The sequence below is a fragment of the Protopterus annectens genome, chromosome 9.part0 (genome assembly GCF_019279795.1).
Source record: "Protopterus annectens isolate FY-2018-M chromosome 9.part0, PAN1.0, whole genome shotgun sequence".
Taxonomy (NCBI): domain Eukaryota; kingdom Metazoa; phylum Chordata; order Ceratodontiformes; family Protopteridae; genus Protopterus; species Protopterus annectens.
The window spans coordinates 1464255299-1464275780 of record NC_056743.1 but is presented as its reverse complement, the minus strand read 5'-3'; the positions used below and the strand labels follow the sequence as shown (position 1 = coordinate 1464275780).

The 20482-nt window shown below is 36.9% G+C and overlaps 1 protein-coding gene across 1 annotated transcript in view; it reads left to right on the top strand.

The window, feature by feature from the left end:
* LOC122810703 (adhesion G protein-coupled receptor E1-like) overlaps nt 1-20482 on the top strand; it is a 122443-nt gene that overhangs the window by 8548 nt on the left and 93413 nt on the right. Inside the window, exons 2-3 of the mRNA XM_044082268.1 lie at nt 453-605; nt 13319-13471. Coding sequence (XP_043938203.1) covers nt 453-605; nt 13319-13471 — 306 coding nt within the window. The remainder of the gene's footprint in view (nt 1-452; nt 606-13318; nt 13472-20482) is intronic.

The window sequence follows — 20482 nt, the reverse complement described above, 5'->3', positions numbered from 1 at the left end:
CTAATAAAAAGCAGTTAGTAGTCAAAGCCATATGGCGTTACATGCCAAAAAGTAGACAGATGAGTTTCAGTTACTAATTTAGGTTGGTAGTAAGTATGATCTTCTTGTGATGAGCTACAGCAGTGTCAAATCATCAAAATAACCACATAGTGTCGAATGATCATTGTTTTTAACTTATGGAATATGTTGTTCCTTACCTATTACTATTAAGCCTGTTAGAACAACCTCTGAAAAATAAAGTTGTAGATGCACATTGTATGTCTTTGAACTAGGCAGGCATTTCCTTTTAACATTTTATTATGAACAAGCTACTGGATCTACTTACCACTGCTAACATTAGCTTCCTTGCATGCATGAAGGAAAATATGTGTGCAGTTTTCATATTCTGCAAGTTTAGAGTTTGGTTTCATTATGCTATATAATCAGGTGGTATTTTGCTCTCTGAAATACAGATATTGATGAATGCCAAGAAGATAAAGCAGTCTGTGGTAACTACTCGGCCTGCACCAATACAATTGGAAGTTACTACTGTACTTGTCTCCTGGGATACAGGTCTCGGTCAGCAGTACAGAACTTCACAGATGTAAGCTCTTCTGGTTGCATTGGTAAGTGCGCTGTTGTGAAATGGTACTTCTGCTTCGATGCAATGACATCTACCTATTTAATACTATAGCTCTGCTTCCATGATATATGTATGGATATTGTTTAGCTTCTTATTACATATAAATAAGGCATGATACATTTTATATGAGTAAGACCATTAAAAATCTTAAAGATGATTTGTAAAACCATACTGAATTTTAAGTAATTCATCTCAGCTGGGGTGCCTTTTGCATGGAGTCTACATGTCCTTCCTGTGTTCACATAAATTTTCTCCAGGTGCTCTGGTTTCTTCCCACATTGCAGAGAAATGCAGTAGGTGAATTGGTCATTCTAAACTGGCCATAGGTGTGAGTGCACATGTGACTGTGTGGTATGGAAGAGCAACCATAGCAGGGCTAGCCATTTGGCATTGTGAACCTGGGCCCTAGATGGTTGTCACTGTTGAAGTAACACCTTGACCCCATCTGAATCATGAAACCATCAACGTTTATTTCCTGTATTGAATTAAATACAATCTAAATGATATGATGACCAAGTAAGGTACATAACTAGCTAAATAAATGTTAACTTTTGTGATTCATTAGTTGGTAAATTGTCAAGGTACATAGCATTATCAGCTTATACTTGTACCAGATATATCAGGTTGTCATTGCTGAAACATATGAGATTCAGTTATATAATGATAAGAAAATGGTCATTCGTTAAGAAAGAACACAGCTGTTTAATGTAGGCAATAGATAAAGGAAAATAAGAACATGTTTACTTTTTATGGTTTGAATTAAAAAAAAATAGTTCTTGTATCATGTTGCTGGTGTAATACAGCAGTAATGCCAATAAATCTAGGAGGGAAGTGGAGTACACACCTGTTTTAGTTTGTGTGTGTTTTGGGAATGTTCACCAGGAAGGATAGTGAAATGGTTCCACTGCAGAGTCAAGATACAAAATATTCATTAGAGACAGCATAGACACAACATGGAAAATCACACTTCAGCAAACACTGTTACACAACTCTGACGGCACTGAAAATGAACAATGGCAAATATCTTCTTTTAAAAATGTCAAGGAAGGATATGTGCAAATCATTAATCACTGCAAACTCATTTCAGCAGGCAACACTCAAAACATTCAACAATAATGGCAGAAAACATGAGAGCGTTCGTGTTGTAGGACATGAAGGTCATGCCTGTCACCGTGCCTGCCTTATGTATTATCATCTCAGTGATGCATTGATATAGACCCTGTAAATAAATGATGCAACCTTGAAACCCATCAGAGACTGATGTATTAATACATTTGACCTTAGACTTTCAGAATAAATCTGCACTCTTATAATAATATCTGGTCCTCACAGCATTTTAAGGATTCAGGCTTCTTAAACCTGAAGAAATTTCCAGGCCGCAGGCCTCTATCCTACACCCAATGCTCAACTCCAAACTCAGCTGCTTCTACAACTAAACTCTAAGACTATAGGACTCTTCTAGTCCCAGCATTCACACCAAGAACATGCACTTCTGCTAGACTTAGCTACAAGTTATACTCTACCAATGAGCCTGGAGAGGTCCTATCTTAATCCATGTTTCCAGTTCTCTTCGGAACTCATGTTCAATGTGACTTACTAAGAAACTAACTTCCTGAATTTAGACTTCCATGCTGCTCCCTTTTATACTAGAATAATTGGCTTTAAAAACAAAAACATGTGATTTGTCTAACTGCTCTGGGGACCACTGTGAGAAATTTCCCATACTCCATCCATTCTGAGAATATATTTAACATATTTAAAGGCACATTCATATTTTCTAGCATCAACAAATTGCAATCTCAGAAGTATGCAAGACTTTATACTGTATTTATAGATTTTAATATGTGTGTATATGCGTATATATACATATATATATATATATATATATATATATATATATATATATATATATACATACATACATATATAGAGAGAGATAGGTTTACATTGAAGAAGTGCGGGGTGTTGAGATGCACATGTTCGAAGTGCAGTTTGCAAATGTGCATAAAAGTTAACCAAAATGATTGACTCCACAACCCTGAATGCTACTGTGAATTCACTGTTGTGAAGTCAATGTTCTGCATGGAGATTGCACTACAGTGGGGATCGAGAAATGTACCCATTTCCTCACTATAGTGTGATCTTGGAGTTTGTATATGTAATTAGCAAGGAGTGTGGGGGGTTTTGGGGGCTTGCCCCCCTGCAAAATGTTAGTTGGACATATCTGGCCTGTAAGATACACTGGCTAATTTCAGCTATGTTGAAAATGGACTTGTCAAAATTACCGTTTTCGTCTTTGTGCCTTTCCAATGTTTGTAATTTCAAGTTTATTTGTCAAGTAAGTCATTATTCGATGGAATGCCTTTCAGTGTTTTGATAATAAACCTATATATATATATATATATATATATATATATATATATATATATATATATACAGATATGTGTGTGTGTGTGTGTGTGTGTGTGTGTGTGTGTGTGTGTGTGTGTGTGTGTGTGTGTGTGTGTGTGTATATATATATATATATATATATATATATATATAGATATATCTATATATGGATTCACTTCAGAAGCTCGAATCCCCAAAATCTCGAATTTCATATAACCGAGACCAAAATATTGAGTTTTGAAAACTTGAACTTCTGAAATGAAACCGTAAAAAAAAAAAAAAAAAAAACTCAAACATCGCTTTTGCAGGGGGGCTTCGCCCACCTGCACCCCCCACACCCCCCTACTTAAATATACCAACTCCAAGATCGCGCTACAGTGGGGGAAAGGGAAATCTCCCATTTTGCGCTGTATGCGGAAGCGCAAAAAGAGGGATTTCCAACTTCCTGTCAATACCGCAAAAAAATAACATTACATGCACACAGACCATACAGGATTCCTTGCCTCTGTGTGCACGTAACGTTTTAATGTAAGTAAGGTCTTATTTTTTAACAGTCTACATATTCGATTTACTGAAATCTCGATCATATGGTTCTGACCATATAAAATTTGAGATTTCAGTAATTCGATTATGTGAAGTGTTCCCATATATATATATATATATATATATATATATATATATATATACATATATATATATATATATATATATATATATATATATATATATATATATATATATATATATATACATGTGTATATGTATATATTTAGATTACACACACACACACACACACACACACACACACACACACACACACACACACACACACACACACACACACACACACACACACACACACACACACACACACACACACACACACACACGCACACATCTCTGAGATTATTATATTGGCTAGATATAGCTTGCTTATCAATATTGTTCATGGTGTGTTTCTTTATTCAGATTGGTTTCTAATTTACTTATTTTTTGATTAATAATTTTCCTCCTCATGGTACCCTTTAACAATATTTTGAACTTTCAGTTTTACCACTAATTTAAAAATCTGAAGAAAATAAATGCATATGTAAATAAAAAAGAATTAATCTCACTGCCCCATATCTGAAACCATTGCAGTCATTCATCTCTGTATAAAAGCTAGGCCTTATAGAGGACACAAACTATTGTTGGATCTGAAAAGTTAAGTCAAACGAAGATTTATCTTCTAAACTGTCATGCTCTTTTCTGAAATGTGCAAATCTTAACTCAATTTAGAATGTAAATATGTGCATATTCTTATATTATGTAAATAACACTTCTACAAGCAATTGCTAATTCATTTTGTTTACATAGCATGTGACCTGACTTTATTGTTATACTCATATTCGATTAGGTATTCTCTGTTATTTCATACTTTTTTAATCATGTTGAACAGTTTACAGCTAACACTTTTCTCCTAAGGTCACCATCGATAATGGATTAAAATTCCAGTGAACATCCTTGTAAGTAAAATATAAACACACATACAAATAAATAAATAAGCAAATAAACAAACTGTGTAAAACTATTTGGTTTCTAGGTTCAATGGTTTCTGTATCACTGTATTTAAATAATGACAATGACCAGGCAGACTTCTTCAGCTGTAGTATAATGATGACCATTAGTGATTAAGTTAAATAAAGATGTTATTGACTAGGTTAAATAAAGATGTTATAGCATTGGTATAACAAATAGTGATTTGCTTATTAACTGTATGTTAAATCATTGCATCCAATGGTATTTCATAGTACGGTGGTTAAGCTATCAAGTCAAATTTTCACTATCTTGTCCATTACCTATGCATGCTTAGCTATCGTGACTGAAGTGAGTCTTTACAACTAGATATCACTGCCATTGCAGAAGATATAACAAGAAAGAATATGTTTATTTCTTTACATTTGAAGCAGCGAGCAAGAAAAATATTATTTTGCATGCATAACAGAGGAGGATGACAAATATGGTATTCTACTTAAATGAAATTACTTACTGAATTTTTATTAGTGCATTCTAGAATAAAAAATCCTGAGGAAAAGTTCAAATGTGTTCTAGTGTTTAACCAATACACGAAAAATATTGTTTAAGGAAATTCAGATACAAAAAGACACTGAATCTCACTTCACCTAAAATATGGAAGTGAAAGTAAGCTACAAAGAAAATTAGCAGTATTAATTACAAAATTAACTGAAGGGACTGCAGATGATAATGCTTATGTATCATCTCCTAATCATCTCATGAAAGAACTAACCCCCCCTCCCATGACAAAATTTACACAGTATAGGTTTATGAGGGAAAGTGAGGCTGTACCTATCTCACTCAGATATTGAAGTAGTTTCAGCTCACTGTTTTGCCAAATGGTCGGCCAGGAAAGCTAGCGAAGTAAATCATTGTCCCATTCCACACTCTTTAATCTTTTGATTCTTCATGTACAACTTTTTTTCACAAATCTCATAGCCTCCTGAGTTTTCACTTCCAGTTTATCTTGATGTATTAATAACATATGATCTGATGTTGTCAATCTTCACTGAATCCTTGACAGTCAGCTTGGTTCTGACTCCTGGCCTACTCCAGGAATCAGAGAAGTGGTAGACTATGGCTTAAAAAATCCAAAGGGTCTTTCCAGGATTCATGCAGCAAAGACTTTCCCTGGAGCAGAGGGGAAAGTAATGGTAGATGTTGCCTCAGTGGCAGAAATGGACTGCAAAACCAGGTGTCCAAAGAATCTTTCTCTGGTACTTCCAACCAGCACCCCTGAATGAGTGCCCAATTGTGCTCCTCTGGAGGCAGTCAGGGGATGACTCTCTCTGCACCAGTCTGCCTGGCAAACTTTAACTATGGACAAATGGGTGCAGGGAATAATATCCAGAGGTTACAAAATACCATTATTGGTTCTCCCATTATCCCAGAAAAACTACCAGATGTACCACCCTGTCACAGGGAAGCAGCAGCTTTAGAAATTCAAAGACTGCTTGACAAAAGAGTCATCCAAAAAGTTCCACCAGACCAAAGACGATCTGGGTTTTACTCAAGGTTCTTTTTAGCGCCCCAAAAAACAGGGATCTGGAGACCCATTTTAGATCTCAGCCAGTTCAACAAGGCCATTCAGCAAACCATATTCCGGTTGGTCTCAGTGCAGTCAATACTTACATTCTTGGAAAAAGGCAATTGGATGTTCATAGGTTCATAGGTTCATACTAGGCTATCTGCCCTAGGCATAAGCCTAGCCAGAGTGTGTTTGGCTTTCGCCACCCATTTTAAATTAATTTTGCTTGCCCTTTTTTTTTTCTGAGGTGCAGCATGTCCATTAATTATCCCCTCTGAGCAGGTGGTATGCCACTGAGTAGAGCTGGAGTTTCTTTAACCGGGCAGCATATGGCATCTGTTTGAGCCCTTTGATCCTCTTGGTGAGGTACTTTTTGGGCCCTCCAGTTGCTGCAGGTGTGTAGTACAGTACCATCCCAAAGGGCATTAGCCACTATGGCCTGATGAGGGATGAGTAAAGAGGTACGATGACCTCCCTGGGTTGTCAAATGAGAGATTGCTATCAACTTGGGTCCCCAGGTCCTTAATGACTTCTTCTCTGTTAATGGATTACCACCTATGTGGTAATTTGTAGCTTTGTTTTGCCAAAGGTGATTACTATACACTTTTTGGTGTTTAGCTTGAGGCCATGGCTCTGGCACCAGTTGTCTGTTTCTATGAGGCCCTTTTTGAGGATGCTTGTGTCAGCTGGAGAGTTGATTATCTTGGTCAGCCACAGTCCTTCCGTGTTGGCCTGTATATACAGAACAAGAGATGTCCCAGGACTGAGCCTTGTGGGGCGCACTTGTAACTGGTTTGGAGTCTGACATGGCTCCAGCAATTCTAATCATGTGGGTTCTGTCCTTGAGCCAGTTTGCAACCCATCTAGTGACATAGCTGTGTGGACCACCTTCCCTCGTCAAATGCCTTTTGTGACTGTTCAAAGAAATCGACCAGGTTTAAGAGAGGGGCAGGATCTGCCCACAGCAACCAAACTGGGTAGGTCTGTGGGTCTGTAGGTCCCCAATATCTTTATTTATGTGGTCCATGATCCTTTCCATAGCTTTGCAGACCAAGCTAGTCAGGCTTATGGGGCGATAGTTTCAGGATCGTTGAGGCACCACCTTGTGGAGAGGGGACCACTGTTGCTGCACGCCACTCTGGTACATATCATGTAGTAAAAGCTAAGATTGAACAGTAGTTTTATGCTTGCATCTGAGATGTCAGGTGGGCAGCACTCTGTTGGGATAGATATTTGCCCTTTGGTGCTGGCCTTAGACGATTTTATGAGTGTGCCGTAGTTTTTGCTAATACTGATCAGAGATGCCTTCCCTTTTGGGATTTTGCTCTATCATGTAGTTCCTCCTTATAAAGGATTCTGCGGTCTGGCGATTTTTTACAGGCCCGGGCTTTGAAGGGGATTCATCATCGGTTTTTTTGCGTGTGAAATTTGCTTTAGTTTTTTTTGTGGTTTTTTTTTGGGGGGGGGTGGGGTGGGATGTGAATATCCAGTGATTTAGTTTATGGTCTGATCTTGCAGTGAGGATACACACTTGGTCTGGAGCATAGTGTCCCCATGTTGGTGATGATCAGGCCCAGTATGTTTTCCCTCTTGTTTTGAGTTTATAAATTCTAGGAACCTTTGGGCTAGGGTGTTGGAGCTAGAATGCTGCCCAGTCTATGTTGTTAGTTGTTGAAGTCCAGGCCAAGTGGGGTTCCTGTGTTGGGGGGGTGGTCTGTAGGCTATAAACAATATTGATACTCCCCTCCTTTTGGGTCGTCGGTCCAGTTTTGGGGGGGCAAAAGCATGGTATGAGCCTTGAACCAGGTTTCTGTTACTGCACAGATATCGATGATCTAGTCTATGCTACAGCAAACGAGGGTGTACAAAATTCAGTAGAGAGTTCAAATATGCAGGCACTATAATTTACCAGAAATCCAGAGCAGCTCAGGACAGGACAGCTCTCCTCCTCCAGAAGAAGAAGAAAGCAGAACCCTCTTAATGTCTTAAAAATAACTGGCCTCAACCTCAATCAGCAGTTCCCAACTTAGAAGGACTGTTCTGCCACTACAGTGCAGACCACAAACCTTCCTAATGTAAAACTGGTCTGAAGCCCAGGTGCTTAAACTAAAAGGCTTACAATGAATTACACCAAGCAGTAATAAATACAATTGAGTAATTGAGTACTTTTAAGATAAACACAAATACAGTAAAAGCAGATACATTTTTTTTTTTTTTTTTTTTTTGCTCTATAGACCTTCAGGATGCTTATTACCACATAAAAATGGGCAAAAGCTCCAGGAGGTATCTGTGCTTCTGGCTGGAAGCCAGTAATTTCGAATTCAGAAAGGTGCCCTTTGGACTCACCACAGCCCCCAGGATGTTCACCAAATGCATGGCAGTAGTGGCAGCTCATCTCAGACTGCTAGGATTTTGAGTATATCCTTACCTCGATGACTACTTCCTTACTGCTACCACGAGGCGTCAGTTAGAATGGGAAAGAGACTACTCTCTACTCTTCTGTATATCTCTTAAATTTTGAGCAATCAAGCCTGCAACACACTCAGCAATTGTAGTTTATCAGAACCCATTTATACCCTGTTTCAGGAATTGCCTCACTCCCTCCTGAAAGACTTCAATGCATCAGATCACAAGTCAAATGAATTTTACAAAACAAAAGGGTTACAGCAAGACTAGTCCTACAAACACTGGGGTCAATGGCAGCATCCTTAGCAGGTTATCACATGTGAATTTTGCAATGGCTACTTGCTTCCTAGCAGTCTCTGATGCACCTACCAATGTCTCTCCTAATCTTGATTACTAATTGCTGCAAACAGGATCTCATGTGGTAGTTCCACTCTGATCAGAATCTCTCGGATCGGCCATTCATTCTTCCCCAGCCCCAAGCCATAATGACCACGGATGCTTCCCAGATATGGTGGGGGAGCATTATCTGGGAAAAACAGTCCAATGTATGTGGTCCCAATTAGAGGTCAACTTGCACATCAATGTTCTTGAGATGAGGGCAGTGCTGTTAGCATTGCATGCATTCCAAGATGTCCTTCTTCTAGGGACATTAGCTATTCAGACAGCAAAATGATGGTACATCAAGAAATATGGGGGAACCAACTTTTACCCATTGTGTTGAGAAGCCTTCAGAGGTTGGAAATGGGTGATTTCATCCAACCACTTTTTCACAGCAACACACATTCTGGGGAGCTCCAATGTGATAGCAGACAAACTGAGCAGAACCATTTTCATACCTCATGACAGGTTGCCCAAGCCTATGGTGGAGAATGAGATTTTTCATCACTGGGGCCAACCTTGCTGCAATCTTTTTGTGCAGCAGTTACTTTGCCCTAATCACCCACCCAAGGAGTCATCTCGAGATGCTCTTCTCCACAGTTGCACCCCCCCCCCCGGTCTTCTCTATGCCTTTCCCCTGACTCCCTTAATATCCCAGTTTCTAAAGAAAGCCAAAAGGTCAGAGAACTCAATACTCCTCATTGCCCCTTCTGGCATTGACAAGTTTGGTTTCCCTTCCTTTGGCCTCATTTGCATGGATGCTGGACACATCTCCAGATCTGCTGTCCCATCTGGAAAGCACAATTCAGCCGAATCTCCAGCATCTCAAGTTCACTGCATGGCTTCTCCAATTTCTATGATTGCCAGGCATCCTTCCCTTTCTTCTCCTGTCCAACAAATTATTCTCGCTCATCACAAACCTTCTACTAGGAAGCTGCATCAATGTAAATAGAAAACATTTGCTTATTGGGCCCTTGAAAGTGGACTAGACCCTTATACCAGTCCTATTTATAAGGTATTGGATTTCCTAGCTACCCTTTACCAATCTGGTTCTTCTGCTTCAACAATTAAAGTTCACCCAGCCACAATTTCCAACTTTCATATGGGTTTTAATGGTGCACCTCTAATGCCACACAAACTTTGTAAAGCATTTTTAAAGGGTCTCACAATTTTAAGACCTCCATTTAAGGAACCCATTCCTCCTTGGGATCTAACTATAGTTTTTCAGGGCCTTACTATGAATCCATTTGAACCATCAGCAATTGTTTCTTAAGATATTGTCTTGGGAAACTTTATTTTTGGTGGCTATTACATCTGCCAGAAGAAAATCTGAACTTCAGGCCTTATCCTGCAAACATCCTTATTTAATATTTCACAAGGACAGGGTTGCCCTTAGGATGAATCCAATCTTTTTACCTAAGGTTGTTTTGGAATCTAACATTAACCAAACTCTACAACTTCTAGCCTTCTTCCCTAATTTTTCAAATAAAGGGGAGTATACCCTTCACTTATTAGATGCCCACAGACAGCTACACATCTATCTTCACAGAACAAAGGATTTTAGAAAATGTGACCTATTATTTGTGGCATTCTCCTCTCTGTCATTAGATAATCCTGATTCATAAGTTAACTTGGCCAAATGGCTTAGTGACTGCATAACTTTCATCTCTCATTCTAGAGGACTCCAACTTTTTCATCCAGTTAAAGCCCATTCAATGAGAGCAATGGAAACTTCTGCAGTTTTTCATGCCAGAGCATCTTTGGACAATATCTGTGCAGCAGTCACTTGGTCTTCTCCTCATACCTTTATTACTCATTAAAAATTGGATCAGGTCTCGAGGGGAAAGGCATCATTCGGCTCAATGGTGCTTAGGGATATTCTTCCGTGAGACCACCCAAGACTAAAGTAGCTGGAGACTCTGTCCCACTGTCAAGGTTTCAGTAAAGTTATGCCTTACCATAATGTTCCTCCTGTGTTGTCGATCTTCACTAATCCTTGACATCCCCACCCTCCTCCCCCCAACCTGAGACTCTTAGTGGACCACATTTTTTATAGCTAGCTTCATATTAAGGACACATATCTGGTTTCTGACTATTATGTTGATTGTTTAACTATAAATTCTGCTTGTCTGTCTTCTACTATGTTGGGCAATCTCAATCTGAAGTAATTTTGAAGAGAAGCATTATGGGTAGTGCCTGGCACAAGAGTTTAGAAGGCACTAGCTAGAATTAACAGCCAGGTCAGTTCTGAGTCTCAGAACAGAGACACTGTCAAGGATTAGTGAAGATTGACAACACAAATGGAACATTATGGTAAGACATAACTTCTTTTTATCCTCCATGCATGCTACTATACCTATTCTGTATCTCAGAGTAACTTTAACAGCTCTTTTAGCTTGTTTTTTTTTTAATAATTTTGTAACTGATAATCTGAAATAACTAGAGTGATATTCTTCTCAAGCAACAGCTGGGCCAGATTCATTAATGCCTACATGAAGTGTACATGATCTGTATTCAAGAATATCCCTATCACATTTTTTGTGCTTTCTAGTCACTCAGAAAGATTACTCCAAGTGTCCTTGTAGTCTACACTTTGTGTCAACCTTTATGACAGTTAATGCTGCAAGAAAATCAGTAAGAAAACTAAAATTAGGATGAAGAAGGTTTGGGTTATGCTTGTGTTGTCTGTTCATTCATAACAGTGCACACTTGAGGTAGGCATTAATGAATCCCAGGGAGCATATAAAGTTACAGTTTTATTCACCATGTCATATGCATTTGAGATGAAAGTGCTATCTATTATCATTATTATTGGTTGTATATTTGCATAAGTTAAGTATATTCACATACACACACACACACACACACACACAGACACACACACACACACACACACACACACACACACACACACACACACACACACACACACACACACACACACACATATATGTATGTATATGGATCTACTTCTAAATACTGAATTGCAATAATACTAAAACTCTATATACAGAGACCAGAATGCCATAATGTCAAAATACAGAAACTGTAAAATACTGAAGCTCAAAATTCTGAATCCAAATGTGCAAACATAATGTACAACTCCCTACATCAAAGCAGTACTATAGAAATACAACACAGTATACTTACTAAAACAATGAGCAACTCTTAGCAAAAATTAAATAACTACTAACTTACCTTCCTTCTATGAACTGGACTATTTAAAACCCACCTAAGTGGGGGGTTGCATCCCCATAACCCCTGATGTGGGGGCTGCACCCCCAACTAAATATACCAACTCTGGGACCACTCCAGTGGGGAAAAGGGCAAATACCTTTTTCTTTTCTTATACTGTACAAACTTCCACTACTGCTGGAAGAGTATGAAGCATCCACCATGTTTGTTCACATACTTCTTATACAAATTTAAAGAGACATGCCTCATTTGCAAACACTGAATAAATATGTCCTACATTGTAATCATATTCCACAGATCGGCACTTTAAATGTCAGTCTTATAACACTCAGCATTCTAAACTTTCAGAATTTTTGAGTGTCAGCATTTTAAGCTTACAGTATTTTGAAATTTTGGCATTCCATACTCGGTATTTAGAGTGTCAATATTGTGACATTTCAATATTTAGAAGTGTAGATATATATATATATATATATATATATATATATATATATATATATATATATACATATTTATATATATATATATATATATATATATATATATATATATATATATATTGTGTATATCACATCATCAAACTTTTATTCTATTGAATACCTAATTGTCAAACCCTAATTGTCGAAGTCCCTATTCAGCAAACAAATCTAAATATCAAATTGGAATTCATTGAATTGTTTTAGTTACCATCCTGAAAAAAACATTCTGTGATTGACATGCCAACTAGCAGTGATTTACCCATTACCTCCCTGCACTGCAATCTCAGAGTTGGTATATTTAATTTGCAGGGACTGTGGAGTGCAGGGGGTGCATCCTCCATGCAAAAGCATAAAAAAAGTTTACCTTTCGCTGTGTTGGCCAGCTAAAATATTTTGATGAATACTTTGATGTTTAGGTCGTTTAGGGATTTCAACAATTAGGGTTTTATGATTAGGGATTATATAAAATAAATGTTTGCTGATGTGATACAGAGGCATTTATATGTACACAGACACACAGACACACACACACACACACACACACACACACACACACACACACACACACACACACACACACACACACACACACACACACACACACACACACACACACACACACACACACACACACACACCAGTGACTGATTCATACTTTGAATGTTGAAAATTGATATACCTGTTCAGTTTTCATATACTGCAAATATATACTTTTGCATTGTTTTACTACTGAATAACAATGCTATTTTGTTCTGTAAAATGCAGATATAAATGAGTGCTTAGAAGATAACACTATCTGCGGTAATCACTCCAACTGCAACAATACAATTGGAAGCTACAACTGTAAGTGCCATGAAGGATATAGGCCTCTGTTGACAGCAGATGACTTCACTGATATGGATTCCTTGGCTTGCAGTGGTAAGTTAATATTGCTGTAGTTGTGGAATAGTTCTTGTCCTTCTGACAATGGCATTTGATTTTGTAATTCTACACCTATACTATACAGATAAATCTGTTGATATTATTTACTGGTTTGTTATTAGATCCAATCTTACGAAGCAGGACTGGATTGTAAATTCAAATTAGAAACAATGACTGAGAGTATGAGCACATAAATTCAGCCATATATCATATTTCTGCTGCAAAGGAAACATTCTCAGTAGATATGTTATAGACAAGTATCATTCCAAGCAGGTAAATTATTTCAAGCTCAGGAAGACCTGTGAAGAAAAGGAAAACATTAATACAATGGTGGAGGAAATCATAGTGTAACAAGTAAGACTTTCTGCTGGTTAATACCAATAAATATTTTTGAATAAATAAAGGTTAAACAAGTAAAAATGACTAAGGAAAATTGCACACAAAAAACACAGAGTTCTAGAAATGACAAGATATTCTAATATGAGCTGCTATGTTGCACAACCAAACAGGTTACAACCAAATATTAGTCATTAGCCTACAAGGGAATCTAATTTGATTTAAATGTTTGTATGAAGTTTCTCCTATGAACTGCTGGTTGTATAGTAAGACAATTTTTATGTTTTGTCTCTTCTTCGTTTTAATTATTATTCTACAGTACCCATCCTGTTTTGACTTCAAACTTGCATGACCTTCAGCACTGCATTTTTAGCTCAACATCTGCTGTAGATTACATTTTGCTTATTGGGCGTTATTTACATTCTGTGGTTTTCCTAGCTGACATGCATTTATTGTTATGCTGTGTGTTTTTATCTTACTATATGCATCATTGTTATATAATTTCCCATATAACTAGTTTATGATAGAAAAGGGGCCACTGGTGGTCTAGTTCACTTAACTGTCAAACAAGTAAGGAAAGAGTGAAATAACACAAAAACATACATGTAAACAGTAGAAAACAGCTGGGGAAAAATTATTAAAGGTCTTTTAATAATTTAATTTCACCCCTAAGTGCTTCATCTTAGAAAAGACTTCATCAGAGTTTAAAAAGTAAAAAAAAAACTAGTGAAAGTATTACAATAAATTAATCAAGGTTACCATTTCTATGGTTACTGATTTGAAGTAAGGAAGGAAGGAAGGACTAAGAGGTCATGTCCTAATCCAAAGTCATTATAGCCAGACCATTGTTGTTATTATTATTATTATTATTACGGTTATTATTAGTATCGCTAGTATTATTATGGTTGCTACAGGTGTACATATGACTACAGCTTTATACATGTTTCTCTACTTTTCTGCTTAGTTATTTCTTTTTTTTTGTTTGTTTGTTTGCTAATTATGCTGAGCAAGGTTATTTATTTATTTATGATAAAAGCTTCAGTTTTACAGATGGCTGTGTGTACACTAAGCCAGTTTGCATGTCTTCTGAGGCACAGAGAACCATATCATTGCAGAAGCAGGGATATGTTGCTCATAACATCTGTTGTAAGTACATCACTTAAAGTGTAATATTGTAACAATGTCCATTTCTTCCTCATTTTCCAGCTCTACTTGAAACTAACCTGGGATTGGGCAGATTGGTTGTCCTGTAGTCCAAGGATTTAAAAGTAGCCAATGGAGATACAAAACTGAACAGGAAGGGTGCAGAGATACAGTGTCACATTGCCACACAGTAGTATACTAATTTGTGGCAAAAATAAATAAAAATAAATTAATAAATACAAAATAAAGAAGTAAAAGGCATAATGATGATATATGCAAGACAAATATGTTTCTGTGTTTGTGTATAACAAAATAAATAAATACTATTAATATTCAGGGCTTAAAAATCAGTTCATGTCACTTGTGGAAAGAAATACAATCAGTGAAGAAACACTGCCTATTGTGGAAAAAAAATACATTATATGATTTTGAACTTCTAGTAAAACTGTGGTAAGAACACATGCTACACGTGAAAAAATTAAATAGATATATACACATCTAATACTTTGGTGGTCTGCTTTTCAATACTGCTTTAAAAATAAGGACTTTATTAATCTCTGAGAACATATAGACATCTGTGAACACATGCCACAGAAATTCTCCTAATGGCTAGCAGCAAATTTAAATCTTATCCTTTGAGTCTGTCTTCATACATTCTAATATACAAAATAATATTGTTAATTGTACTATGAACAATTGAGTGTCTAGGTAGGATGCTACTCTTGTTTTTGGTATGTATTATATCAATATGCTTATAAATCTGATTGCCAGGCTTGAGGGTAGTCTTTATCATTTGAAAGACCAGGCACACCTGACATTCAGCAATACACACTGCATTAGTAGCATTGTATGTGAAATGTCCCTGATGGACCTATTGTTTCTCTCTGGATCAAAAAATGTAAAAGCAAAAATTATTTACATAGCTGATGAACTTGTGCATACCACAATAAATGACATATTTTTATTATTAGTGTAAGTAATGGCTATACATGTAAAAAGTCTAATTTTCCAAAATGCTTTTGAAATTGTGGTTTGCCTTATTAAAAATGATGGAATGTGAACCAACAGCCTCCTAGATTTCCTTGTTGGCCATCGGAGTCCTCCAATTTTTTGTGCAGTGTCTGCAATAACTACAAAATCAAAATTGTATATTATAAACACCCATTTTGTTCTTTCAGCACCTTTACCTATCATATATATTTTGTCAGAATGGACCACATGTAAGAATAGTACTGTATTGATATATATTCACTCTGAATGCAGTTCCATTGCTTAGAAAGTCTTGTATCAAGCCCTTAGGGAAACTACTAGCCATGACTTATCAATAAGAGAGAAAAATTCTTTGAGAATCTCGCAATCACTTGTAATCAGCCTGGAGGATCTGACAATCTGTCCCTTGCATTATTCATTTTAACATAAACAGGGTATAACCTGCTATTGCAGACACATGAATCAATACTATTCTCCTTTGTATGTATTCTGATATTAAGTTTTCCATTTTCTGTATTCTTGTAACTCGCAAGATCAAAGAATGGTGTTTTATTAAAATCTTAATTTATACTTCAGAAAATCCATAGTATTATTTGAATATTTTAAGAATTCAACAAGTATAAGCTCGTCTCCTTACCACACAATAAGCATACTGTCAAGAAAGTGATACTACACTTTAATCAAATGCCTAAAGTTAGTTTTATATACAAATATTTCCTCCCAATGAGCCATTATTAATCTTCATAATTTGTGGTAATAGCAACCTCTATAGCTACTCTGCATATCTGTTGATTTTTTTCTTAAAACGTAACAGCAGTTATATTCAAAAATCTCATCTGATGAAGTACAAATAACATGTAAATTCAATATTGATGTGATATGATATACACAAAGACTATAATATTTTTGTTCTTATTTATTGATATTAATTTTCCAATTGAGGGATCACTATATATATATTTTAAATAGGAAATACCATTTGGAAACTCACTAGTCATATTTATAAGCTTAATTATACAATATAATAAAGACCAAAAATAAAAACAACTCCCAGTGCAGACATTCAATTATTTGCTCAAATTTTTAGAAATACTTTAAATATTAGAATGCATATAAACAAAACAAAAGGGTAGAGATTTTATTTTTCTGCTAAAAAACAGGGATTTTTTTTCCAGTAAGTTTTGTTTGCTTTATCTAAATTCCCCTCAACTTAATGAAGTTCTTCATTTTAAAGCAGTATTAGAAAAGAAACCACTAATGATGAAGTAAACACAAACATATGCAAGTGTAATATATGTTCATACTGGAATCCTAATGAGCCATCAAGTCTCAGCTCATTAAAGTGATAAGTCATTGTATCGATGAGTTTCAAAGTATATTTTTTCCCTTTCAGAAAAATTCTGTTATGGGTATTTATAGGGGTTGCACTTCTCCACCTCACCAAACTTACATATACAAAATTCTGGTAGCACAACAAAGGGGAAAGGAGAGGAAAAAATGACACCAAAACAAACTGATTGTGGATACATTAAGTTTGTACATTGTGATTCCTTAGGTTTCCATTAATATCACAAAGATAAGTGTTTTATTAAACAAAAACAGTCCAAAAAGAAACTTTTAACCATGCAGCATTAGCAAACTATACAGACACTGTAACATTCTTTAAATGTACTTCCACCCCATTCTAACCATCTACCTCACCCCATTATCTCTTCACAGCCATTCTGAAATTTTAAGAAGATAGTTACTAGGCTTGCTATCCAGGAGATAATACAGAAACATAGCCCAGTTTTCCAATTGTCCCAAAGCATTGTCTGGTAAAATGACTTGCTAGAGATTACACAGCAGGCAAATAGAGAATAAAGATTGAAGTCTTGTACCACAGGAAGCAGCTTGTTATCAGCTCATAACCTTAATCTTGTGCAGCAACTGCCAGACTAAATCCTGTGCACTGCCTACCATACCCAGTGCTTCCCTTTCCTATCCTTATTTACTACAGACTAAATGCTGTGCACTGTCTACCATATCCAGTGTTTCCCTTTCCTATCCTCATTTACTACAGACTAAATCCTGTGCACTGTCTACCATATCCAGGCCTTACTTTGATATCCTCATTTACTACAGACTAAATGCTGTGCACTGTCTACCATATCCAGTGATTCCCTTTCCTATCCACATTTACTACAAATTATATCCTGTGCACTGTCAGCTGTATCCATTGCTTCCCTTTCATATCCTCATTTACACAGACTAAATCCTGCACACTGCCTACCGTATCCAGTGCTTCCCTTTCCTATCCTCATTTACTACAGACTAAATCCTGCGCACTACCTACCGTATCCAGTGCTTCCCTTTCCTATCCCCATTTACTACAGACTAAATCCTGTGCACTGCCTACTGTATCCAGTACTTCCCTTTCCTATCCTCATTTACTACAGACTAAATCCTGTGCACTGCCTACTGTATCCAGTGCTTCCCTTTCCTATCCTCATTTACCACAGACTAAATCCTGTGCACTTCCCACCTCATCCAGTGCTTCCCTTTCCTATTCTCATTTACTCCAGACTAAATCATGTACACCGTTTACCATATCCAGTGCTTCCCTTTCCTGTCATCACTTACTACTCCTTTCTCTTGACTCCCAACACTTTTCTTACACAGTTCCTCTACTCTCTCTCATGTCATCCTTAATACTCATGCGATCCCAGAGCCATCACTCCCACATACACCTTCCTTTGGCCTACTCAACATCCCTACCTTCTATCATCCGACATCCAGAAACCGTTCCTGAACCTCCACTCTACCCATTTGCTATCATACCTCACAGTTTTAATTTCTCCTACAAATTAAATTTGTGTACATAGTATTTCATCTGCCAGATCAAGCTTCTTCACATTACAAAACTCTGAATGTTCTATCAAAAACATCATAAAGTTATCAGAATGTTAATTAATTCCAATGCTTTTTGTATTACTATTAAGGAAAAATAACGATTTAACCCAAGACCACTAATATTTTCTAATATGTGAGGAAAAACTGATGACACATCACATTATGCCATATTAAACTCTTGTGGTGTCAGTAATAAAGCAAATTAATTAAGTGCCTTCCTTTTAGCCTGCAGCTTCTTAAATTAATACCAGTACTGGATTCAAACTGGTAGTCCCAATATACTTGACTTCTTCCAAGATTATACTTATACCTTTAACACCTGACCTAAGAAGACTAGTCACATATAATACAACAAACCACCTGTCATGCTAACTTCACCTCTGACTCAGATCCAGACACAGCTTAGAGGTGCACAAATGATTAAATACAAGTACTGGGACCATTGACAAGATCAACTGGAGGCAAGGAACAGCAGATGTGGACTGAAAACAGGAAGAACACAGACTCTGTAATGTGTACTGATTCATTAACATGTTATCACATTTTTATTTCAGGAAGATAAGTTGTTACTTTGTTGTTAAAGTTGCTACATAATTTGACTGGTTTAAGGAGTCCATTTAATGAAATGGTTTCTCTATTATTTCTGTGAAAGTATGTGACATATATTTATAAACCTCTGACATTTATTTTTAATATTTCCACAACAAAGGATATATGACACAGAAATGGGAATTTTTAACCTATATCAGTGATGGCATCTCCACCTTCCTTCAATGCCTACAGACCCATTTTGCTACTCACAGTTGTAAAATGTTGCAGACATTAATGTACTAACAAGCTTTAAAGTGACGTTTGCTGTCCAGTGTTCAAATAAGTTCAGTGCACCCTCCAAGAATGTACATGATTTTATTACGCAGGATTTATTATAGCAATAACCCACGCCTGGGTGTGGGTAATATTTACCACGGTTGGTGGCGTTTGGGCGGACCAAACAAAGACAACCGTGGTAACCAGCATTACCCACACCCAGAAGTTATTATTATTATAATCTACTATTAGAAAAGAAATAATTACTTAAATAAATGGCAATGTATACCTCTTTGCTGCCCTTCCGCACCTGTCTGGTGTCTGATGTACCGCGATGCTCACGCAGTACATCAGAGTTGTAAAGCAACGGAGAACAAGTTCTCCGTTGCTATACATCTCGCTATGTTAAATGGTTTACATAAACAGCTTTAAAATAAGCAACAGAGATCTCCGCTGCTTATTTTAAAGTGTCTCGCTATGTTAAACTCATTTAACATAGCGAGAAAGCGCAAAAAGCATCGCAAGATCCGCTAATTTATGTTAAAGAGTTTAACATGTTAGCGGAGAGTTTAAAAAAGCAATCTCCGGCTTTTTTTAACTGTGTCGCTATGTTAAACTCTTTTAACATAGCGAGATAGTATACTATTAAAGTCAAAAGTCCGGACGATTTCGACCGACCGCGTTAGGCGCTGGTTGGGCTGGCCAATCAGTGTGCACGTTTTTAGGGTAGGCATTGTATAATATGTTATTTTGCATGGCCACAACAGCCAACACAACAGGAAGCACCACTGCAGCACCCTAAAGTGAGTTGGGGGAGTGCCCATTAAGTATAAAGTAGAA